General features: G+C 71.3%; 1 protein-coding gene across 7 annotated transcripts in view; it reads right to left on the bottom strand.

Moving 5' to 3' along the window:
• Positions 1-16,611, bottom strand: part of MYO18A (myosin XVIIIA) — a 36,259-nt gene that overhangs the window by 14,564 nt on the left and 5,084 nt on the right. For 2 of the 7 annotated variants that reach the window (XM_026055290.1, XM_026055287.1), the window contains exons 2-21: positions 10,252-10,339; positions 10,016-10,125; positions 9,769-9,945; positions 9,323-9,533; positions 8,828-8,970; positions 8,059-8,159; positions 7,854-7,917; positions 7,390-7,534; positions 5,828-5,839; positions 5,055-5,228; positions 4,751-4,841; positions 4,467-4,659; positions 3,762-3,848; positions 2,705-2,846; positions 2,452-2,611; positions 2,178-2,364; positions 1,686-1,923; positions 906-1,015; positions 731-796; positions 72-200 (exon numbers count right to left, since the gene is read on the bottom strand). In XM_026055290.1, the coding sequence (XP_025911075.1) occupies positions 72-200; positions 731-796; positions 906-1,015; positions 1,686-1,923; positions 2,178-2,364; positions 2,452-2,611; positions 2,705-2,846; positions 3,762-3,848; positions 4,467-4,659; positions 4,751-4,841; positions 5,055-5,228; positions 5,828-5,839; positions 7,390-7,534; positions 7,854-7,917; positions 8,059-8,159; positions 8,828-8,970; positions 9,323-9,533; positions 9,769-9,945; positions 10,016-10,125; positions 10,252-10,339 (2,628 nt within the window). Of the gene's footprint in view, positions 1-71; positions 201-730; positions 797-905; positions 1,016-1,685; positions 1,924-2,177; positions 2,365-2,451; positions 2,612-2,704; positions 2,847-3,761; positions 3,849-4,466; positions 4,660-4,750; positions 4,842-5,054; positions 5,229-5,827; positions 5,840-6,950; positions 6,972-7,389; positions 7,535-7,853; positions 7,918-8,058; positions 8,160-8,827; positions 8,971-9,322; positions 9,534-9,768; positions 9,946-10,015; positions 10,126-10,251; positions 10,340-11,837; positions 11,874-14,267; positions 14,386-16,611 lie in introns of those variants that run through there. The other 5 variants (XM_026055283.1, XM_026055289.1, XM_026055288.1 and 2 more) reach the window with 5 other exon arrangements.

Raw genomic sequence — 16,611 nt, 5'->3', positions numbered from 1 at the left:
GCAGAAAGGCTGCGCTGCCCATTTTAGGCGAAATTGCGGAGCCGAGCGGGGAGGGGAGAGGCGCCACGAACCTTCCTCTTCTTGAAGAGCTGCCGGGCCAGGAAACCCCTGCACGCCGCCTGGAACAGGGTGATGTTCTTGCTAGTCTGCTCGTCCCGCTGCTCCTCCAACCTGGCCAGGCACCCTGCCCGGAAAAACACCTGCAGGAGCACAGCGGGGTGAGACGAAGGCAGCCCCGTGCTCATCCTCAGCGCCGCCGCTCGGCCCCGGGTACCGCTGAGCCCCGGCAAAGACCGTGCAAGGGGCAGGATGGCGGCTGCTCTGTGCGGCACAGCGGGAGCATCCCGCGGCCATGAAACGGCTGCTCCCCGCTGCCCAAAAGGCCAGGCGGCAGCCGGCCCCCGCGGCGCGGCCATGCACAAGGACACGGCCACCCCGCCGCAGCACAGTGCCTGGCAAAACAGGTCCCCGCGTCCCCTTCCAGCCATCGCCCCCCGGGGCGGCCCCGTCCTCACCCCTGCCCGGTCCCGACGGCGCCGGCCGGCCGCGTGCTGCTCCGGGGCGGGCTGGGGCTGCCCAGCTCCGAGCGGGGCCGAGCACCCGGCTTTTATTCCCTGGGGCGCGAGGAATGCCGTAGGCGGGAGCCAACAGAGCTGCCCTTGTCCCGTGCTGCGGTCACCCGCCCCGGCGCCCGGCCTCGGGCAGGGCACGTCCCCGGCGAGCTCCTTACCCGGCTCAAGCCCATGTGGTAGCTGCTCTTCTCCAAGTCCAGCGACTCCAGGAGCTCCTCCACCGCCTGCGGGGAAGCAGAGGCGTCAGCGAGCGGCGGCGGGGCCCGCTCCGAGCCCGGACGGGGCGTCCCCGGGGGCGCGAGGGGCCCGCGAGCCCGGCGAGGGCGCCCCTACCCGCTTCTCGTCCACCACGATGTAGTTGCGGCCGTGCTTCTTCGTCAGGTGAGGGGCCAGGACGTCGAAGCGCCGCCTGAACTCCGCAAACACCATGTGGTCGGGGTAACCTGGGGGTGCGAGGGAGAGCCGGGGTGTGGGAGGTTTCCCTTGGCCTCAGCGTTCAGCAACCTTGGCTGGATCCGGGGAGAAACCAGCCCGATTCCCGCCTCGGGGGGAGCGCGGAGCCGCGCGCGTCACCCACAGATCCCGCTACAGCTCCAATCCGAACTCCAATTAAGTTTTGCGCTAGAGCAGCGCTGTCGCTCCTCCGCGTCTTAATTAATCACGGGGTATCGACGGGGACGCTGACCCCGCCGCAGCCGGGCGGCGGCGATTGATCCGGGAGGTGTGCGCGCGGCATCGATTTCCATTTGGAGCAATAGCAGCCCGGTTCGGAGGCAATAAACCTCGGCTCGGCGGCGAGACGCGCTCATATCGATAAATGCTTTGYTCAGCACGACCCGGCGCCCCTCTGCCCCGCTGCCAGCAGGGAGAGCTGCCAGGAGCCGGGTGGCACCGGCGCAGACACCCAATTAAGGTCACGTCTGTCCCCCGCGCGGAGGCCGCGATCCGATAACAGCCCCGCGGCCGGCGGAGGAAAGCAGGGGCAGCCGGGGCCGGCTGGAGCCAACCCAAGGTTTGCAGCAAGGGATGGGCCTCTGCCCRTGCTAACGGGGTTCTCCGGGGGCCCCGGCGCGTGCCGCAGCCGCGCGGGAGCCGGGCTCCGCCGGGTCTCACCTTGGCGGTACATGCGCAGGGCGTCGAGCAGGCGGGAGCCGCGGAGCTGGGCGCGCAGCAGCGGGACGTCGAGCTGCATGAGGCCGGCCTCGCAGTGCTCCGCCGGCAGGTCCAGCTCGCTGCCGCTGACCCGCCGGGACGGCAGGCCCCGGGGGTCCCCGCCGGCCCCCTCCGCCTTGGGCAGGAAGCAGTGCACGAAGTGCATCTTGGACTTCTTGATGCTGTCGATGAGGGCGTCCTACGGGCCGGGCGCAGCGGTGACGCCGGGGCAGGACACCCGCTGCGTGCACCGCTGTCCCCGCCAGACCCCCAGCCACGTCCCCTCTCCCTTTTCCGAGCTCACGAAGCGAGCGTGGCCTCAAAGCAAGCCACAAAAGCCCCCGAGCCAGCATCCAGCTGGCGGCCAAAGCAAGGGGCCGGGAGGTGGACTGTCCCCCGTCCCCGGCAAGCACCCGTCCCCGTCGGGAGCCAAGGCACGGTGRTCCCACTCACCACTTGCAGCTTGATCTGGATGCACAGCGACTTCTTCTTCACGGCGGCCACGCCGGTGGTGAAGGTCTTGCGCATGCTGGTGGCTCTGCGCAGGGCCAGCTGGGAGCCCCCCTCCAGCCCCGCCACCGAGCCCGACAGCACCAGCGCYGAGCCGGCGCGGCCCGCGAACAGGCTGCTGATGATCTTCCTGCGGGAAACCGAGGGGACGTCATCGCCCTGCAAAAAAGGTGACATCGACCCCCGGCCACCCACCGGCCCCTGCCGCCCCGCTCACTTCTGCGACTCCTGCAGCAGGACGGAGGCGTTTTGGGAGGCCGGGTTGTGCTTGACGTGGTTGAGCCAGCCCGTGGCGTCGTACTCCACCCAGTTGGTCCCTGCGCTGTGGCCCAGGAAGAAGTGGCGGGGCTTGTCGCTGGGGAGCAGCGGGTCGTGCCCTGCGGGGAGACACGGCACCGCTGGGCACGGCCCGCGTCGGCCGGCCGGCTGGCACCCCGCGCAGCGCCCCGCGGCGCCGGGACCCCCCTGACCTTTCTTGCCGCCCTCCTGGGGGCCGTAGTAGGAGAAGAGCCGCTCCAGCAAGGTGTCCTCGGTGCCGCCGGGCTGCAGCGCCTCCTCCTCCAGCAGCCACAGCAGCCCGCGGGCCTCGTCCGTGCGGGCCAGCGAGCGGACCTGCGGACGGACAACACCTCGCTCGCACCGGGCCGGCCCCGCCGGGTCCCCAGCAGCGGGGACGGGAGGTGACGGGGCACCTGGGCCGCCCGCGGAGCATGCAAACCCGACCACCAGGAGCAGTGAGGCAAAGCGGCATCGTGCAAGCCGGCCCCTGCTCGACAGATACCTGGCAGAAAAAGCATCAAGACTCGAGGCAGCGAGACGCTCGCTGGCATGCGAAACGCCACGCTCGGGCACCAACGGGCCAAAATCCACAGGGACTGGCATGCCCCGGGGATCAGGAGAGCCCACGGGCACTGTGCCGCCCTGCCGAGCGTGGCAGCTCCCAGGAGCCCCAGGGATGCCCCGTGCACTGAGCCGGGGACGCGCCGGGGATGCCGCTGTGCACGTGCTCGCCACGGCGCTCCCCACGCTTTGCCAGGCATTTAGGAAAGCACCTTTCCTTCCCATAATTACTGCTAAAAGGACAGAAAAGAGGCCYGGACAACGCTATTGCGATGCCTAATGTTCAATAAGCTGCCGTAATGGATCACGGCAAGAGCCGAGCTCGGTAACAGGAGGCTCCATTACAATGATAAGTGGCAATAGCCGCTTCCAGCCCTGCCTTTATCACCTGGGAGCTAATGGGGGAGGTAATTACTGCTCCAGGAGCGGGTTTCAKCCCACGAGGATGCTGCCAGGAGGCTTCGGAGAGCCGGGTCAGGGCRAAACGCCTCGGGAGGGCCTGGCCTCATCCTCCCTGATGCGGAGCCAGAGGTCTCTCCTCGTTAGCACCAGGTAATGAGACGCGGCAACGTTGTGCAAGCATGCAAAGTGATGCAAAGCAGGGGCCTGCGTGCATCGCCCGCCGTCGCCGGGGCCGGCCGGCACCGGGGCCGCGGGGAAGGGCCGTTCGGACCGAGGTGTGCTTACCAGTGCCTGGTGTGAGGGCTGGTCTACAGTGGCTACAGAGCCCGGTGTACTGGGCTCTGTGTCAGCCAGTGCAAGCTCTATGTTTTCCTAGAGAGGACGGACAGAGGAGCGATTAGTGCCTGTGTGACTAGAGATTATCGTTAGGGACCCCAGCGGGCCGGTCAGTACATTAGTCTCAATTGGATCTAGGCAGTGCGGCGGCAGGGGTTTCCCAGCCACGGCACGAGGCGTCCGGCCACCCCACCGCTCGCCGTGCCCCGCTGCTCCCTGCCAGGTCCCGGGACCGGCAGAGGGGTCCCGCATGGGAACCGAGGTCCCTGAGCATGGCAGTGGCACCCCTGCGGTGCCGGGACAGCCTCGGAGCAGCGGGTGCACGTGCAGCGGCAGTGCCCTCCCTGCCACCCGCCACGGTCCCCGCTCGCCCCGTGGGCCGTTGGCGCCTCTCACCCTGGCGCGTTTGCAAGCAGAGCYGCCCCCGGGGCCGGCGCCGCGGGCAAAGGCACCGCCGGTGGTGGGAAACCCCGCGGAAACCCCTGCTGCAAAGAGCTGATTAGGTTGGACCCGGTCCAGATGCGACCACCAGTTTAGGAATCAGCTGGGTCTAAGGGGGGGGCGGTAGCAGAGCGGAGAGGAAGGAAGGAGAGGAGAGGAGGCAGGTCCCCCCCCGCGCCACGCCGCGGCCGCCTGGCCGGGCCTCCCCGCTACCTCCTTGTAGCGCTCGAGCTCCTGGGCGAAGGTGCGCTGGTGGAAGAGCAGCTGCAGGCGCTCCTGGGCGTAGTTGTGGCACAGCTCCTCGAAGGTCGCCCCGCGGCTCTGCCCCGCCAGCGCCGGGTTCTGGGCGCCGGGGGTGTCCACCACCGTCACCGAGCACAGCGAGTGCTGGCTCGACTTGAGGGCCCTGCGTGGCACGAGGGCAGAGCGGGGCTGGGCGGGCGCCATGGGGGCCCCCGCCGGCCACCCCGGCCCCGCCGCGGCCCCCCACCTCCTACCTGTTGAGCAGCGAGATGAGCAGGGTGAAGAGCTCCGAGTACAAGCCCGCGGCCATGCCCTCCAAGCACTCCAGCGCCGAAAGCTTGGGACCTGGGCGAGGGGACCCGGGTGAGTCCCCGCCGAGCGCCGGGTCCCCCCCGAGCACCGCGTTTCCCCCGGGGACAACGTGTTGCCCCGAGCACCACGTCCCGGCTGGCGGCACGGTGGCCAAAGCTTGCCCACTGACCCCTCCGGCCGCCCGTTCCCAGCCCGGCAGCCCGTTTCCAGCGCCGGGCGCGCGGTTCCCTCGCCGCCGGGCCGTACCTGCGCCGTCGCCCAGGCCCGTGTCCTCGGGGCCCTGGCGGAAGGAGGTGGATCTCTGCAGGCTGCCCTTGGGCTGGTGCTTGAAGACGGAGGAGGAGAGCTCCTCCAGGCCGCAGCCCAGCAGGTAGGCGGCTTTCTGCGCCCACTCGTGCCGCGCAAACTGCTTCCTCCCRGCTAAAGGGTGGGGAGAGAGAGAGAGAGACTCAGCGCCGGCCAGGGCGGTTACCCCATGGGGGAACGGGGTCTCTCCTACCAGACCTGGGACGCTCCCAGGTGCCCCAGAGAAGGTTGGGGACAGGGGGTGGCACGTTAAAGCCGCCCCCGCGGCAGGGACGCCGGGCACAGCTGGGGCAGCAGGAGCCCAGGGCTTTGCACGTGGCCAGCACCGGAGAGCCAAGCGCTGGGGCGCCAGGAAAGCGGATTTTGGCGCCGGGGAGGCAGACGGCTCTGCGTCTCTGCAAGGCTAACGTCAGATGCGCTGTGGGCTAGGGATGAGGGGTCACCTCTCTGCTGCTGCGCGCGGCTGGTGGGGACGGACGGGGCCCGGATCGGGGCCAGGGAACGTCCCCCTGCGAGAGTGCCGGGCACGGAGACACCCCGGCGTGGGGACCCCGAGCAGCGCTGCCCGCAGGACAGAGCGCGGTGGCCGAGCACGGGTGCCAGGGAGAGGGAGGGGAGGCGGGAGCAGGTTAATGGGGACGCTCGGGGACACGGCAGCAGGGAGGCAGGCAGGACGGGGCAGCCAGAGACACGCACGGAGAACGGGACTTTACCTTCGTCGGCGTCTGCATTGCAAAGGGGCAGCATGCACCATGCGAACAGAGACAGGGGTTAGAAACAACAGCACGCGGCAGCGCGCCACGCGGCACGGGGACGCCCGCCGGCCGAGACACCGCCGCGCCACGCACACGCCGAGCCCGGCGGCCTTCCCCCGGCACAGCCCGGAGCTGGGGCCATCGCTGCACCGAGATGCTGGTACCCAGCCCAGAGCTGGCGTGGGGCGCCAGCCCAGGATGCCCCCACCTGCGCACCCAGCTGCACCGGGTGCTGGCATGCCGGCGGGGAGCCTGGCACAGGCAGCAAGCGCCCAAGGAAAGAGCCTGGAGGGGCTGGGCCGACCCCGGGCATCCCCAGCTCCCACGGAGATGTAGGGAAGGCACCAGACACAACGCAGGGCTGGGCCCGGGATGCTCCCCCCTGGAGCAGGACCTGGGATGCTCTGGAGGAGCAGGACCCGGGATGCTCCGGTGGAGCCGGGCCGGGCGCAGGGCTCCAGCGCCGCCCGCGCATCCCCGCAGCGCTCGCTGCCGCAGGGCCCTGCTGCCCTCTAGTGCCTCGAAGCGCCCCGCGGGAGAGCGCTGCACCCCGCAGCACCCCACGGCACGGCGGCCCCCTCCAAAACGCAGCGCTACGGGGGTCTCACCCTGCCCTGCTGCCTTCCTCCCCCCCCCACCCCCGTCCCAGGGCTGCAAACTGCTTAGTGCAGCCAGGGTCCGTAGGTCCCCGTTTCAGGCGCACCATCTCCAGAGCATGCAGCAAGCCAGGCTTCCCGCAACTCAGAGGAAACACGAGACCCCCACGGGGAGAAGAGCGGTTGCAAAGGCCCCCTGAGCCCCGCAAAGCCGAGTCCGCCACCCCTCACACCGGAGAGGCGAGCCAGTGCCCACTGGGGCAGTCCCGCAGCCCGGCCGGGGCTCCCCGTGCCCGTGGGAGCCCCCGTCCCAGCCCTGCCCCGCGCAGCTCGAGGGGCCGAGAGGACAGACGGCGCCGATAGACAGCAGGCAGGGGGATGGTCCCCACGCGCCGGGAGCAGCGTCCCGAGCCCCCATTTCGGCCCCACCACCACCACCACCACCACCACCGAACCCGGAGCGGAGCCACGTGCTCCCCGATTACCGGCTCCGTCCGCCAGCGGCTCTGCAGGGAGGCAAGGGGAGGGGAGAGCTGTTACACCCCGCAGACGAGGCCGCTTCGCACGCACGCACGCACGCACGCACGCACCCGCCGCGCTCCCGCGGCCCCGGCAGGGCTCAGCGTCCCCCGGGTGCCCGGGGGTCTGGCCCCGGTGATGCACGGGGTGAAGGTGCTGCTGGCCGGCCGGCACGGCCACCCCAATCGAGGGGGCAAAGCCGGGCGGCACAGAGCACCCAGAGGGCTGCTCCTCAGGTTAACGCRACCCCGCTACCCCGCGAGGGGGTTCAGCCATCCCTGGGGGATGCGCACAGGGAAAGCAGCCCCCAGGGTGCGGAGGTGTCGCCGGTCTCTGGGGCCCCGAGCAGACCGGAGAGCTGAGCCTTGGCTTATTAATGCATCCCAGCGCTGAACACTTCCTTACCTTTGGTGGCTCCGGCAGCCCCCAGGTGGTAAATAGCCCCCAGGACGAGCCAGAAGGCCTTCTGCTCGTCGCCGGAGATGCCCATCACCTTCATGGCGGCCTGGAGCTTGTTGAATTGCTGTGTCGCCTTCTGCTTTTCCTCCGGCTGCAGAGAGCAACGGGGCGCGATCGGCACGGAGGCCACGGCTCCTGGCGCCGCTTGGTCCCCAGCGTCCGCACCCCGCAGGGGAAGCGCGGCCGAACGGGCTGGGGACAACCAGCGCCTCCGCGGAGGTCCCCATGCACAGGGCCACCCCGCTGGGACAGGCTTTCCCGGCTCCCTTTCCCACCCCAGCAGCAGCCGCCAGACCCAGGGCAGGTCCCAAAGCCCCGGCCCCACCGACACCATACTCCCGGTGCCCGGCCGGGGCGGCAGGACCCTTGGCTCAGCCCCCCAGCGGTCCCACGGGGCAGGACCAAGTGACCTTGGAAAGCGGCACGATGCCAAAGACGTTGTTCTCCGCCAGGTGGTTGAAGTGAAGCTCGGTCCTGCAGGGATAAACACCGAGATTTGCCCCCGCGCCGTTAACAGCCCCGCACGGCAAAGCCGCCCACCGGCATCTGCAGAAGGGAAACCCCAAAGACCCCCGTCCGGGGCTGCCCGGGCCCCCGAGCCCTCGCCGCGCTCACCGCAAGGCGTTATCGGAGCAGGCCAGCAGGTAGTAGAAGACGTTGAAGGTGGCTTCGTTGGCCGGGCGCCGGGCGACGCGGAGTTTCTCGAGCAGCAGCGTCTGGGAGAGGTTGGGGACATTTGGGAAGCAGCCCCGGGGACCCCCACCACCTGCAGTCCCCCTGCACAGCCAGCCCTTGGCACCAGCGCCGGCCTCATCTGTGCTGCCCGCCGCGAGCGACCGTGTCCCCATGGCACCTTCCTGGCACCCGCACAGCACAAGGGTGTCCCCATCGTGCCGTGGGGAGCTGGGTTAATCCCCGCGGCGCCCACGCAGGCCRTACGCATCCGAGCTCCCGCGGCTGTTTGCACCGATTAGCAGGTGCCTGTTACTGCGGGAGCACAAAGCGGCTCTATTGAATTTTAAGGGCTCTGTTGTTATCACGCCGGGGTGGCATTTGGGAGAAAAACACCCTGTTATCAGAGCTAATTCAGCAAGGGAAGGGAGTCGATCTAATCTGCGGCTCCGCTCTCCAACTGGCTGCGCGCTTGAAGATGCAAACAGAGATGCGAGAGCGACAGCGTGTCTGCTGGGCACCGCAAACGCGGCCGGGCAGCCGGCGGGATTTGCAGCAGAGCCCCCGCGAGCTCGCGGGTTAGCGCGYGGCTGGGCTGCCGGGAGGAAAACAACCGGGAGGGCGGCTGAGATCCTGCAGCGCGCAGAGCCCGCGGCTCCCTCCCGAGCGGTGCCCGGCGGGGCTGCGTCCTCCCTGCCGCCGGGGCTCTCACCTGCACCGAGGCGGATGCCACCTGCCCGGCCTGGTCGAAGTCCAGGGAGATGATCTGGGAGAAGCGGGTGGCGTTGCCGTTCATGCTGGTGCTGCTATTGCCAAAAGCCTCCAGGATGGTGTAGAGAGCCTGCCACTTCTCCGCTGCGGGAACACAAGCGGGGCGGTGGGGTGCGTGCGGCCGGCGGCGTGTGGGGCGGTGCAGAGGGCGGCYGGAGCCGAGCGGGGCTAAACCCTGCCGCTGCAAGGCCTCAGCCTTCGCCGCTGCTCCGGGTGAGCCGTGCGCGAGCCGTGCTCCGCACCGGGGCAGCGGCCGACGGTGCTGCAGAGAGGCCAGCAGCCAGGGCGGGAGCAAGTGAAAGAGCATCTCGTGCCACGTGCATCCGGCTGAGAGGTGGCGGGGAGCTGTGACCGCRGAGCAAGGGGTGCGCAAGGGCGGCGGGGAGCCACCGGCAGCATCGGGCGTCCCGAGCGGCCGGCGGCGCTGCAGACTCACCCGAGAAGACCTTGCCCGTGCTGCCGGCGATGGTGGCCAGGTACTGCACGAGGTGCTGGCAGTTGGTGGTCTTGCCGCTGCCGCTGCTCCCCAGCAGCACCACGGCCTGGTCCTGGCGGCTCATCAGCATGCTGCGGTAGGCGGCCTGCGCCACGGCGTAGATGTGCGGCGACATGTCCTCCCGGCGGCACCCTTTGAACATGTGCATGACCTGGAGGGAGCAGCGGGGGGGGGGCCATGAGCCGGTGTGGCCCCAGGCACGCTTGCCTGCTCCCCGTCCCCACCGCGCGGCCCGCTGCGGGCGTTGCAGTTGGACGCCTCCGGGCGGGAATCCCCCCGCGGCCAGGGCTCTCCAGCAGCTGGAGCAATGCAGTGGGCTCATAGCACTGCTCTGCACGGCACCCTGCACCCCAGCAGCCCCACTTGGCTCCCAGCGCCAGCATCACCTTCTCGGAGTACATGGACGGGGAGCTCAGCGGGTTGACGATGACCATGGTGGGCCCCGCGTAGGTGTGCATGAGGTTGCCGCCGTAGCGCTGCCGCAGCGTGTGCAGCACRCTGGACTCGTTGAGGTAGACGAGGCTGGCGAGGTCCTCGGCGCGGTCGCAGGACGGGGGGTTGGCCTGGCGGCGAGGCGCGGGGCGTCAGCCGGGGAACGCCGGCCCCCCGTGCCTCCCCGCACCGCTGCCCTACCTTCTCCACGTCATCCTCGTCCACCTCCAGGACGGCCCCGTCRTGGTCCAGCTTCACCTTCACCTTGCCCTCGGGCAGCAGGCTGGCCTCGTCCGTCCGGAGCTGGCTCGCTGCGAGGGCGGCACGGTGCTTGCCGGGGCCGTGCCGACAGCACCGGCGCGGCGCCCAGCTGGCACGCAGCCCGCCCACAGCCTCCCCGCCGCTCCGGGGCCCCCACGGCCGCCCCTGCAGCTCACCCAAGGAGAAGCCATCCTTGTGCACCAGCCACACCTTGTCGGTCTCGTACCAGGCCTCCTCGGCCGCGATCTGCTCCTCCGTCTTGGCCTGCGGGCAGAGAGGGACGCGGGCCGTCGGCGCGGGGGGTCCTGGCGAGCCCAGCCGTCCCCATCCCGTCCCTGGGGCTGGAGGGAGCGYGGCCGGCTGGGCCCCGCTGGGAGAGCAAGCCCCAAGCCCTCCCGGCGCGCGTCCGGGGCTGGAGCGACGGCTGGGTCCCTGCCACGGCTCCGGGGAGCAGAGAGGCCACAGCGCTCCGGGAGCATGTTTGCCATGGACGCCGGCACTGGCGCCCCGGGCGAGCCAGGAGCAACCGAGCTTCCAAGCCGCGGCGCGGAGAGCAGGCGCCAGTGGCAGCCACGCGCCGCACGGCCCCGCGCAGGGAGGAGAGGAGGCCGCGGCGCGGGAGGGCAGGGCAGAGGCAGCGCCGAAGCCAAACCTGAGCCGCAGCAGGGATCGGGCYGCACGGGGCTGCCGGGGCATCGTCCGCCGGACCCTAGCGAGGCCGAGAGGTGGGGAGGGAAGGCGAGAAGCGTTATCTCCCCCCTGCGGAGAGCAAGCAAAGCGGCAGCGAGAAGCAGATGGAAGCGAGGGGGCAAAACGCGGCCGCGCGGGCACGGTGCCGGCACGCTGCCGCCCTGCATGCAGCTCTGTCCTTGCATGCCGCAGGCACGGCAAGCTGCCACGTCCTCTGGTGTCCCCGGCTAACAGGGCTGCAGAGTCACACAGACCAGCCTGCACCGTGCCAGGGATCGGCCCTGCRGGCAATGTCCAGCACGGAGCCGGGGCCGCGCGGAGCAGGCAGGGACTCGCGGCCAGAGCACCCGGCACCGGCAACTGCCTGGGGCAGCGGCAGATGGGATGTGCCACCCGCCCGTGTCCCAGCGCCAGCACATGCCAGGCACCGGAGCCTCCCTGGGGCTCGGGGACATGGTGTGAAACCCGGCTGCGGCTCCGACAGCAAGACCTCGTGCACGGATGCCAGCACGGCCCCTGTGCACCCCGAGGCGCGTGGCGGAGACCAAGCCGCTGAGCTGCCTGGACTGCTCACTGCCTTCCCCAGCTGCAAACTGGCCGGGGCCCTTCTGCCTTCGCAAGCGCTCTGCAAAACTCCTGCCTCCACTCTGCACCTCTGCCTGCCACGCCAGGCCGAGGGCCGGTGCCACCCCTCTGCGTCCGCCAGGAGCACCCTCCCGGAGAGCCCGGGACGCCCGGCTCGCCGCCGCGCTCCCGACACATCCGCGGCCAGCCTCGACACCCGGAGCTGCACCGTCCCGCCACGTGCACGCGTGCAGCCCAGGAGTGGCCGCTGGAGACACGGGGCTGCGCCGGAGCGCCCCGGCCCCCCTCCAGCCCCGCGGACAGCGGCCCCAGCACCGCGCTGGGCGAGCGCAGCGGGGAGGGCGGCCGGAGGCGCGGGGTGCGGGGAAAGCCTTACGCTCCAGCACGAGGCGCGTGCGCAGACGCCGGCCCAGCGGCAGACAGCGGACGGCGCGAGGTCGCCGGTGGCGGCGGCGGCAGGGAGCTCCTGGGGACRGGGGTACGGTACCTGGCCGGGTGCCGACGCCGAGGCCGCAGGGTCCAGCTGGTGGCAGCAAGGCAAGCAGGAGAGAAAGGAGAAGAGAGGGTGAGAGGCAGAGAGCAGCACGGGCACTGAAATCCCCGCAGCACCACCCGCGCATTGCTCCACCAGCCCAGCCGGCTGCAGCGGGGACGTCACCGGGGGAAGCTGCCCCGCGGACGGCACGGGGCAGCGACCCTTCCCTGCTCCTCAAACACTCGGCACACCCGGCCGGAGAGCGGCTCCGAGCCCCGTGCCTGCCGCAGCCGTCCGCAGCCTGCCGGGGACCTGCCTGTCCCCTCCGGCAGCGGCTCCCGCGGCAGTGCCGGCACGCCAGCGCCCGGGGACACGCGCCAAGCTGCACGCGAGCGCCAACACCCCTCGAATTACAGAAGCCGTGAAGATCCTCTCCAGCCTGCRCTGCGCCTCCTCCGACGGGCTCAGCTGGGACCCGGGGCCGGCTGCAGCCTGCAGGCAAAGCGGCGTTAGCAGCGCTCGCAGTGCGCGCGGGGCRCGGGGCACGGGGCGCGCAGCAAGGGCTTTCGCAGCTCCGCAGCCTGCTCGGGCGCAGGCGCCGGGGCGGAGGGCTTGCACGGACCGCAGCGAGCGCCTGCCGCGGGCACAGCCGACGTGGCCGCTCGGAGACGGCCGGCAAAGAGCCTGGTGCCCCCACCGGCACCGGGGCCCCGCTGCCACACACCTGCTGGGGGGCTCCCGGCGCCGTTTTCGCGGGGGCCGGTCGCTTCTCGGCGGGCTGCTGCTGCTTCTTCTCCGCAGGCGCGGGGTCGGGAGACAAGGGGCAGCGTGACGCGGCGGCCGCGGATGCCACCGATCGCCCCGGAGGACGGACCCCCCCTCCCTGGCACCGACACACTGCATGCCCCAAAAACACTGCAAACCATGCCGGGCGCACGGGGACACGGCCCGGGACAGCCCACACGGGCGTCCCCCGCGCTGGGAACGTGCTCACACCATGCTCCGACGGGGGGGCATTTCGGGGAGCCCAGTGCACGGAGGGGAGTCCCCGCCAGGGCGCACAGCGTGCCCRAGCCGTGCTAGAGCCCCCTGGCCCGTGCCGGCGCCATGCACACACGCAGCGGTACCTTGTGCCTCTCCAAGGCGGTGGGTTTCGGAGCGGGCGGCTTTGCCGGCTCCGCTTTGCCTCGGGAAGGCTGTGCCGTGGGCTCCGGCGCGGCTTTGGCGCCCGGCGGCGCGGACGGCGGCGTTTTCCCCGTGGCAGGCGGGGAGCCCGGCTTCTCGGCCGGCTCGGGGGGCTTCTCCTCCCTCCTGTTGCCCGGCCGGAGCCGCGGCCGGTGCTCTTTGGTTTTGCCCTTCGCCATGAGGGTTTTGAGCCCCGCCGAGAGCTCGTCCTTGGGCTCCGGCTTGCCGGGGGCCGCCAGGGCCGAGACGCCGGGAGGGACCTTCTCCTCCTTTTTGGGGGGCRCCGCCGGCTCGGGAGACTTGGCGTCTCTCGCCGGCTCCTTGGCGCCGCCGGCGTCCTCCCCCGGCAGGACTTTGCGGACCACCCTGCGGACCACCCGGACCACCCTGCGGCGGGACAGGCCCTGGCCGTCGTCCGCCAGCGGCTCGGCGCCCGCCCCAGGGCTCTCCGCGCCGTTCACGGCCTGGGCACGCGCCGGGGCTGGCGCTGGGCTTTCCCCGTTCAGCACCAGCTCCGGGCTCTTCCCTCTCCCCGGGGGTGGCTCCGGGCTCTTCGGGGGCTCGGGACTTCGGGGCGCTTGTGCCGCATCTTTCGCCTCGGTCGGACTCTCTAACTACAGCCACAAACACAGCGGCGCGTTAGAGGCGGGCACGACGGCATGGGGACAGCCCCGTCCCTCCTTGCCGCTGCCAACGCCCGCGGGTGCCGCGTGGGACGCAGCTCCCGGGCTGTCGGGGAGGGGGATGAAGCCCCCGTCCCCGGGGCAGAGAGCGACGCTGATCCCTACAACAGCTCCGCAGGTGAGCAGCCCCGCGACCCCCAGCTGCAGCGGGTAAAACCCAGCGCGCGCAGCCTGCTCGGGGCGCTGGCGGCTTTTCTGCAAAAGCCGTGGCCCTCTGCAAAGTTTCCTGCACCGGGCACGCGCTGGCATCAGCTCTCAGCCCGTCTCCCCGGTCTGCAGCACCGCTTTGGCGCGGAGGAGCCTCGGTGGCCCCGCGGCGGTCCCGGCCCCGTGGTGCCGCTCGCGGAGCAGCCAGCACGGGCAGCGCAGCAAGACGGTGTAAAAGGAGGCGCCGGCAGGCGAGCTGGAGCCGGCTCTGCCGCATTAACCCTGCGCAGAGGGCGACCCGAGCCCTCCGCACCCCAACGCCGCCCCGGCACTGGGTCCCTCCCCGCCGGTCACCGCTGTCAGGCCTGCGGGTCAGCCCCATCCCCRGCACACGCATGCCCACCCTCCCCGGCACAGCAGCACTTACAGCCCCGTCCTCCTTCCCGGGTCTTTTCACGGCTAAGGATTTGTCCTCGTCCTTAACCTGAGGGGTCAGACAAGCGAGAGGGGCGCGTTTCAGCCCGTGCCGGGGGTCCCTACGCAGCTCGGCCCCGGCAGCCCCACATGCTTTTAGGGCTGCGGCTGAGCCCTACAAGCAGCTGCTGGAGAATCCCCCCGGCCGGTGGCTCCCCGGACTCGCTGCTGCAGCAGGTTTCTTAGCCCAGGAGCCGCACTAGCAGGGGAGGCGCTGGGGGAAAAGCTGCGGAGACCGTGGGTCTCCGTGCTTCGGGACAAGGAGCAGCCATGCCTGGGGCTCACCGGAGGGAAACCCACCCTAGGAAGCTTTCGCATGAGGTTCGCGGCCCAAATCTGCAGCCTGCTGCTGAGCGCAAGGTCTGGGTCCGGCCCGAGGACGGGAACGCAAACGTGCGCGGCGCCCAGCGGGGCACCCACGGGGCCCGGCGCGGAGCGACATCCCTGCAATTCCTGCCAGGCCGCGGGGAAAGCACCGTGCCGCCCGGGTCGGGAGCAGAGGGCTCGGGCCGCGTGTCCCGGGCGCCCAGCAGCTCCCCGCGGCAGGAGGGGCTGCATTTGCAGCTGGTGACCGAGCGGGTAAATAAAGCCTCTCGGCTGCTCCCGGGAGGGTCCTGCCTTTTGCACGCTGCCCAAGTTAGCTCTGACAGCTGAGCTCAACGCGGCAGCGAGCCAACGGCAAGGTGCGCGGATCGGGAAAGTGAGCTGGCCGCAGCAAGCTGTCCCCGTCCTTCCCCGCGAGGCACCCGATCCCAACGCGAGCGTCACCGGCTAATCTCTGCAGCAGCCGGCCCCGGCACGCTCCGGCCACTGGCTCGGCCTCGCCGCCCCCCGCAAAGCTGCAGGACGCCGCGAAGCCACGCCGAGGGGCTCCGGCAACGCGCCACGGACCGTGGGCACCATCCATCCCGCACGGCACCGCTCCCGGGGGGGCTGCTCGAGCTGGCGGCCCCGGCGAGGCCAGCAGCGCTGCAGGGGTCGGGTGCCCGAGGTGCCTGGCGCCACGGTAGGAGGTGCACGAGCCCCGCGCGGAGCCGGCAGCAGTGACCGCGGCCGCGCAAAGGCGGCGGGGGGCAGCTCCCGGTTTGCTGGTGGGGCGCGAGGACGGCGCCTGGGCCCGGGAGCCCCTCGCTCTTGCCGTGGCGGGTTTTGGCGCCGAGCCGGGGCAGGCGCCGCGGGGTGCGGGCAAGCGCGGCCGAGACTTCCCTTTTGCTCCCAGAACGCGAATCGCGAYGAAAACGCCATGGCGACGTCTCATGGAGCTGGAGCCGGGGCAGTGCTGGCGGGGGAGAAAGGCAGAGGTGAGCGGGGAGGCGCGGGGCCGGCGCCGGGGCCCCCACGGGCGGGCGGACACGACACGGCAGCACGCGAGCACGCTGCCTCCCCGCCTGGCCCCCGGCTCCGGACCAGCCTCCGAGGACGCGGTTAATGTCACGGCTGGGCTCGGCCCCTGTTCTCGAGGTGGGACACGCGCGGCATGAGGGTGCTGGGCCCCACGAGCGCAGCCCAGCTGTCGCCGGCGCGGGGGCTCCCGGCCGGAGCCGCGGCCCCGGRCTGCCACAATGCCCCATTCTCCGCYGCCGCGGACCAGACGCGCCGGATACAGAGGGCTGCTGAGACCCACAAACGCCTCCAGGCACCGGCTGGCCCCACACACGACCCRGGGTTTGCAAGAAACCGGCGCCGTGGGGCCAGAAAGGGGGAAGGGGTGGAAGAGGCAGCCCAACCACCAGGCTGAGACCTGACAAAACTCATTCCACACAGAGCCGCTAACGGCACGCAGCAGCACCCCAACTGTTCCCCCCCTTTCCCGGGCCAGCCCGCTGCATGAAGTTCATGGCAGGGAGAGGGACGGGATATTTTTTCCGCTGGGCTGTGCTTCCCCTGACACGCGCCCGTTCCCCGGGGGTTTATTCCGAGCGACTGACGGGGCGCCGGGGCCGGCGGCCAGCACGCAGCCTGGGCACGTCGGCTGGCCCCGCCGGGGAGCTGCCAGGCCCCCGCCGACCCCGCGCCGCCGGCACCCCCCGCGCCCCGTAGCGATCCCGGGGGGGGCCCGGCCGCGCTCGGAGCGTTTCCCACCTTACCGGGGGGGTCAGGGAGCCGGGGTCCCGCGCGGAGCCGCAGCGGGCCGGGTTTCCGCCGGGGGAGAGCGCGGCGCAATGCGATCGGTAAAGCGAGCGGCGCGCGCCCCGGAGGCGCGGGGACAGCTGGGCTGATAAGGCCGCCCTAAAAATAGCGGAGGAATGCGAGCGCCCGGCCCCGCGCCCCCCCGCCGCCGCCCCCCCCCCCCCCCC

The sequence above is a fragment of the Apteryx rowi genome, unplaced genomic scaffold (assembly GCF_003343035.1).
Source record: "Apteryx rowi isolate R43461 unplaced genomic scaffold, aptRow1 scaffold_99, whole genome shotgun sequence".
Lineage (NCBI taxonomy): Eukaryota > Metazoa > Chordata > Aves > Apterygiformes > Apterygidae > Apteryx > Apteryx rowi.
The sequence above is the reverse complement of the archived record's forward strand: the minus strand, read 5'-3'. Positions and strand labels throughout refer to the sequence as shown.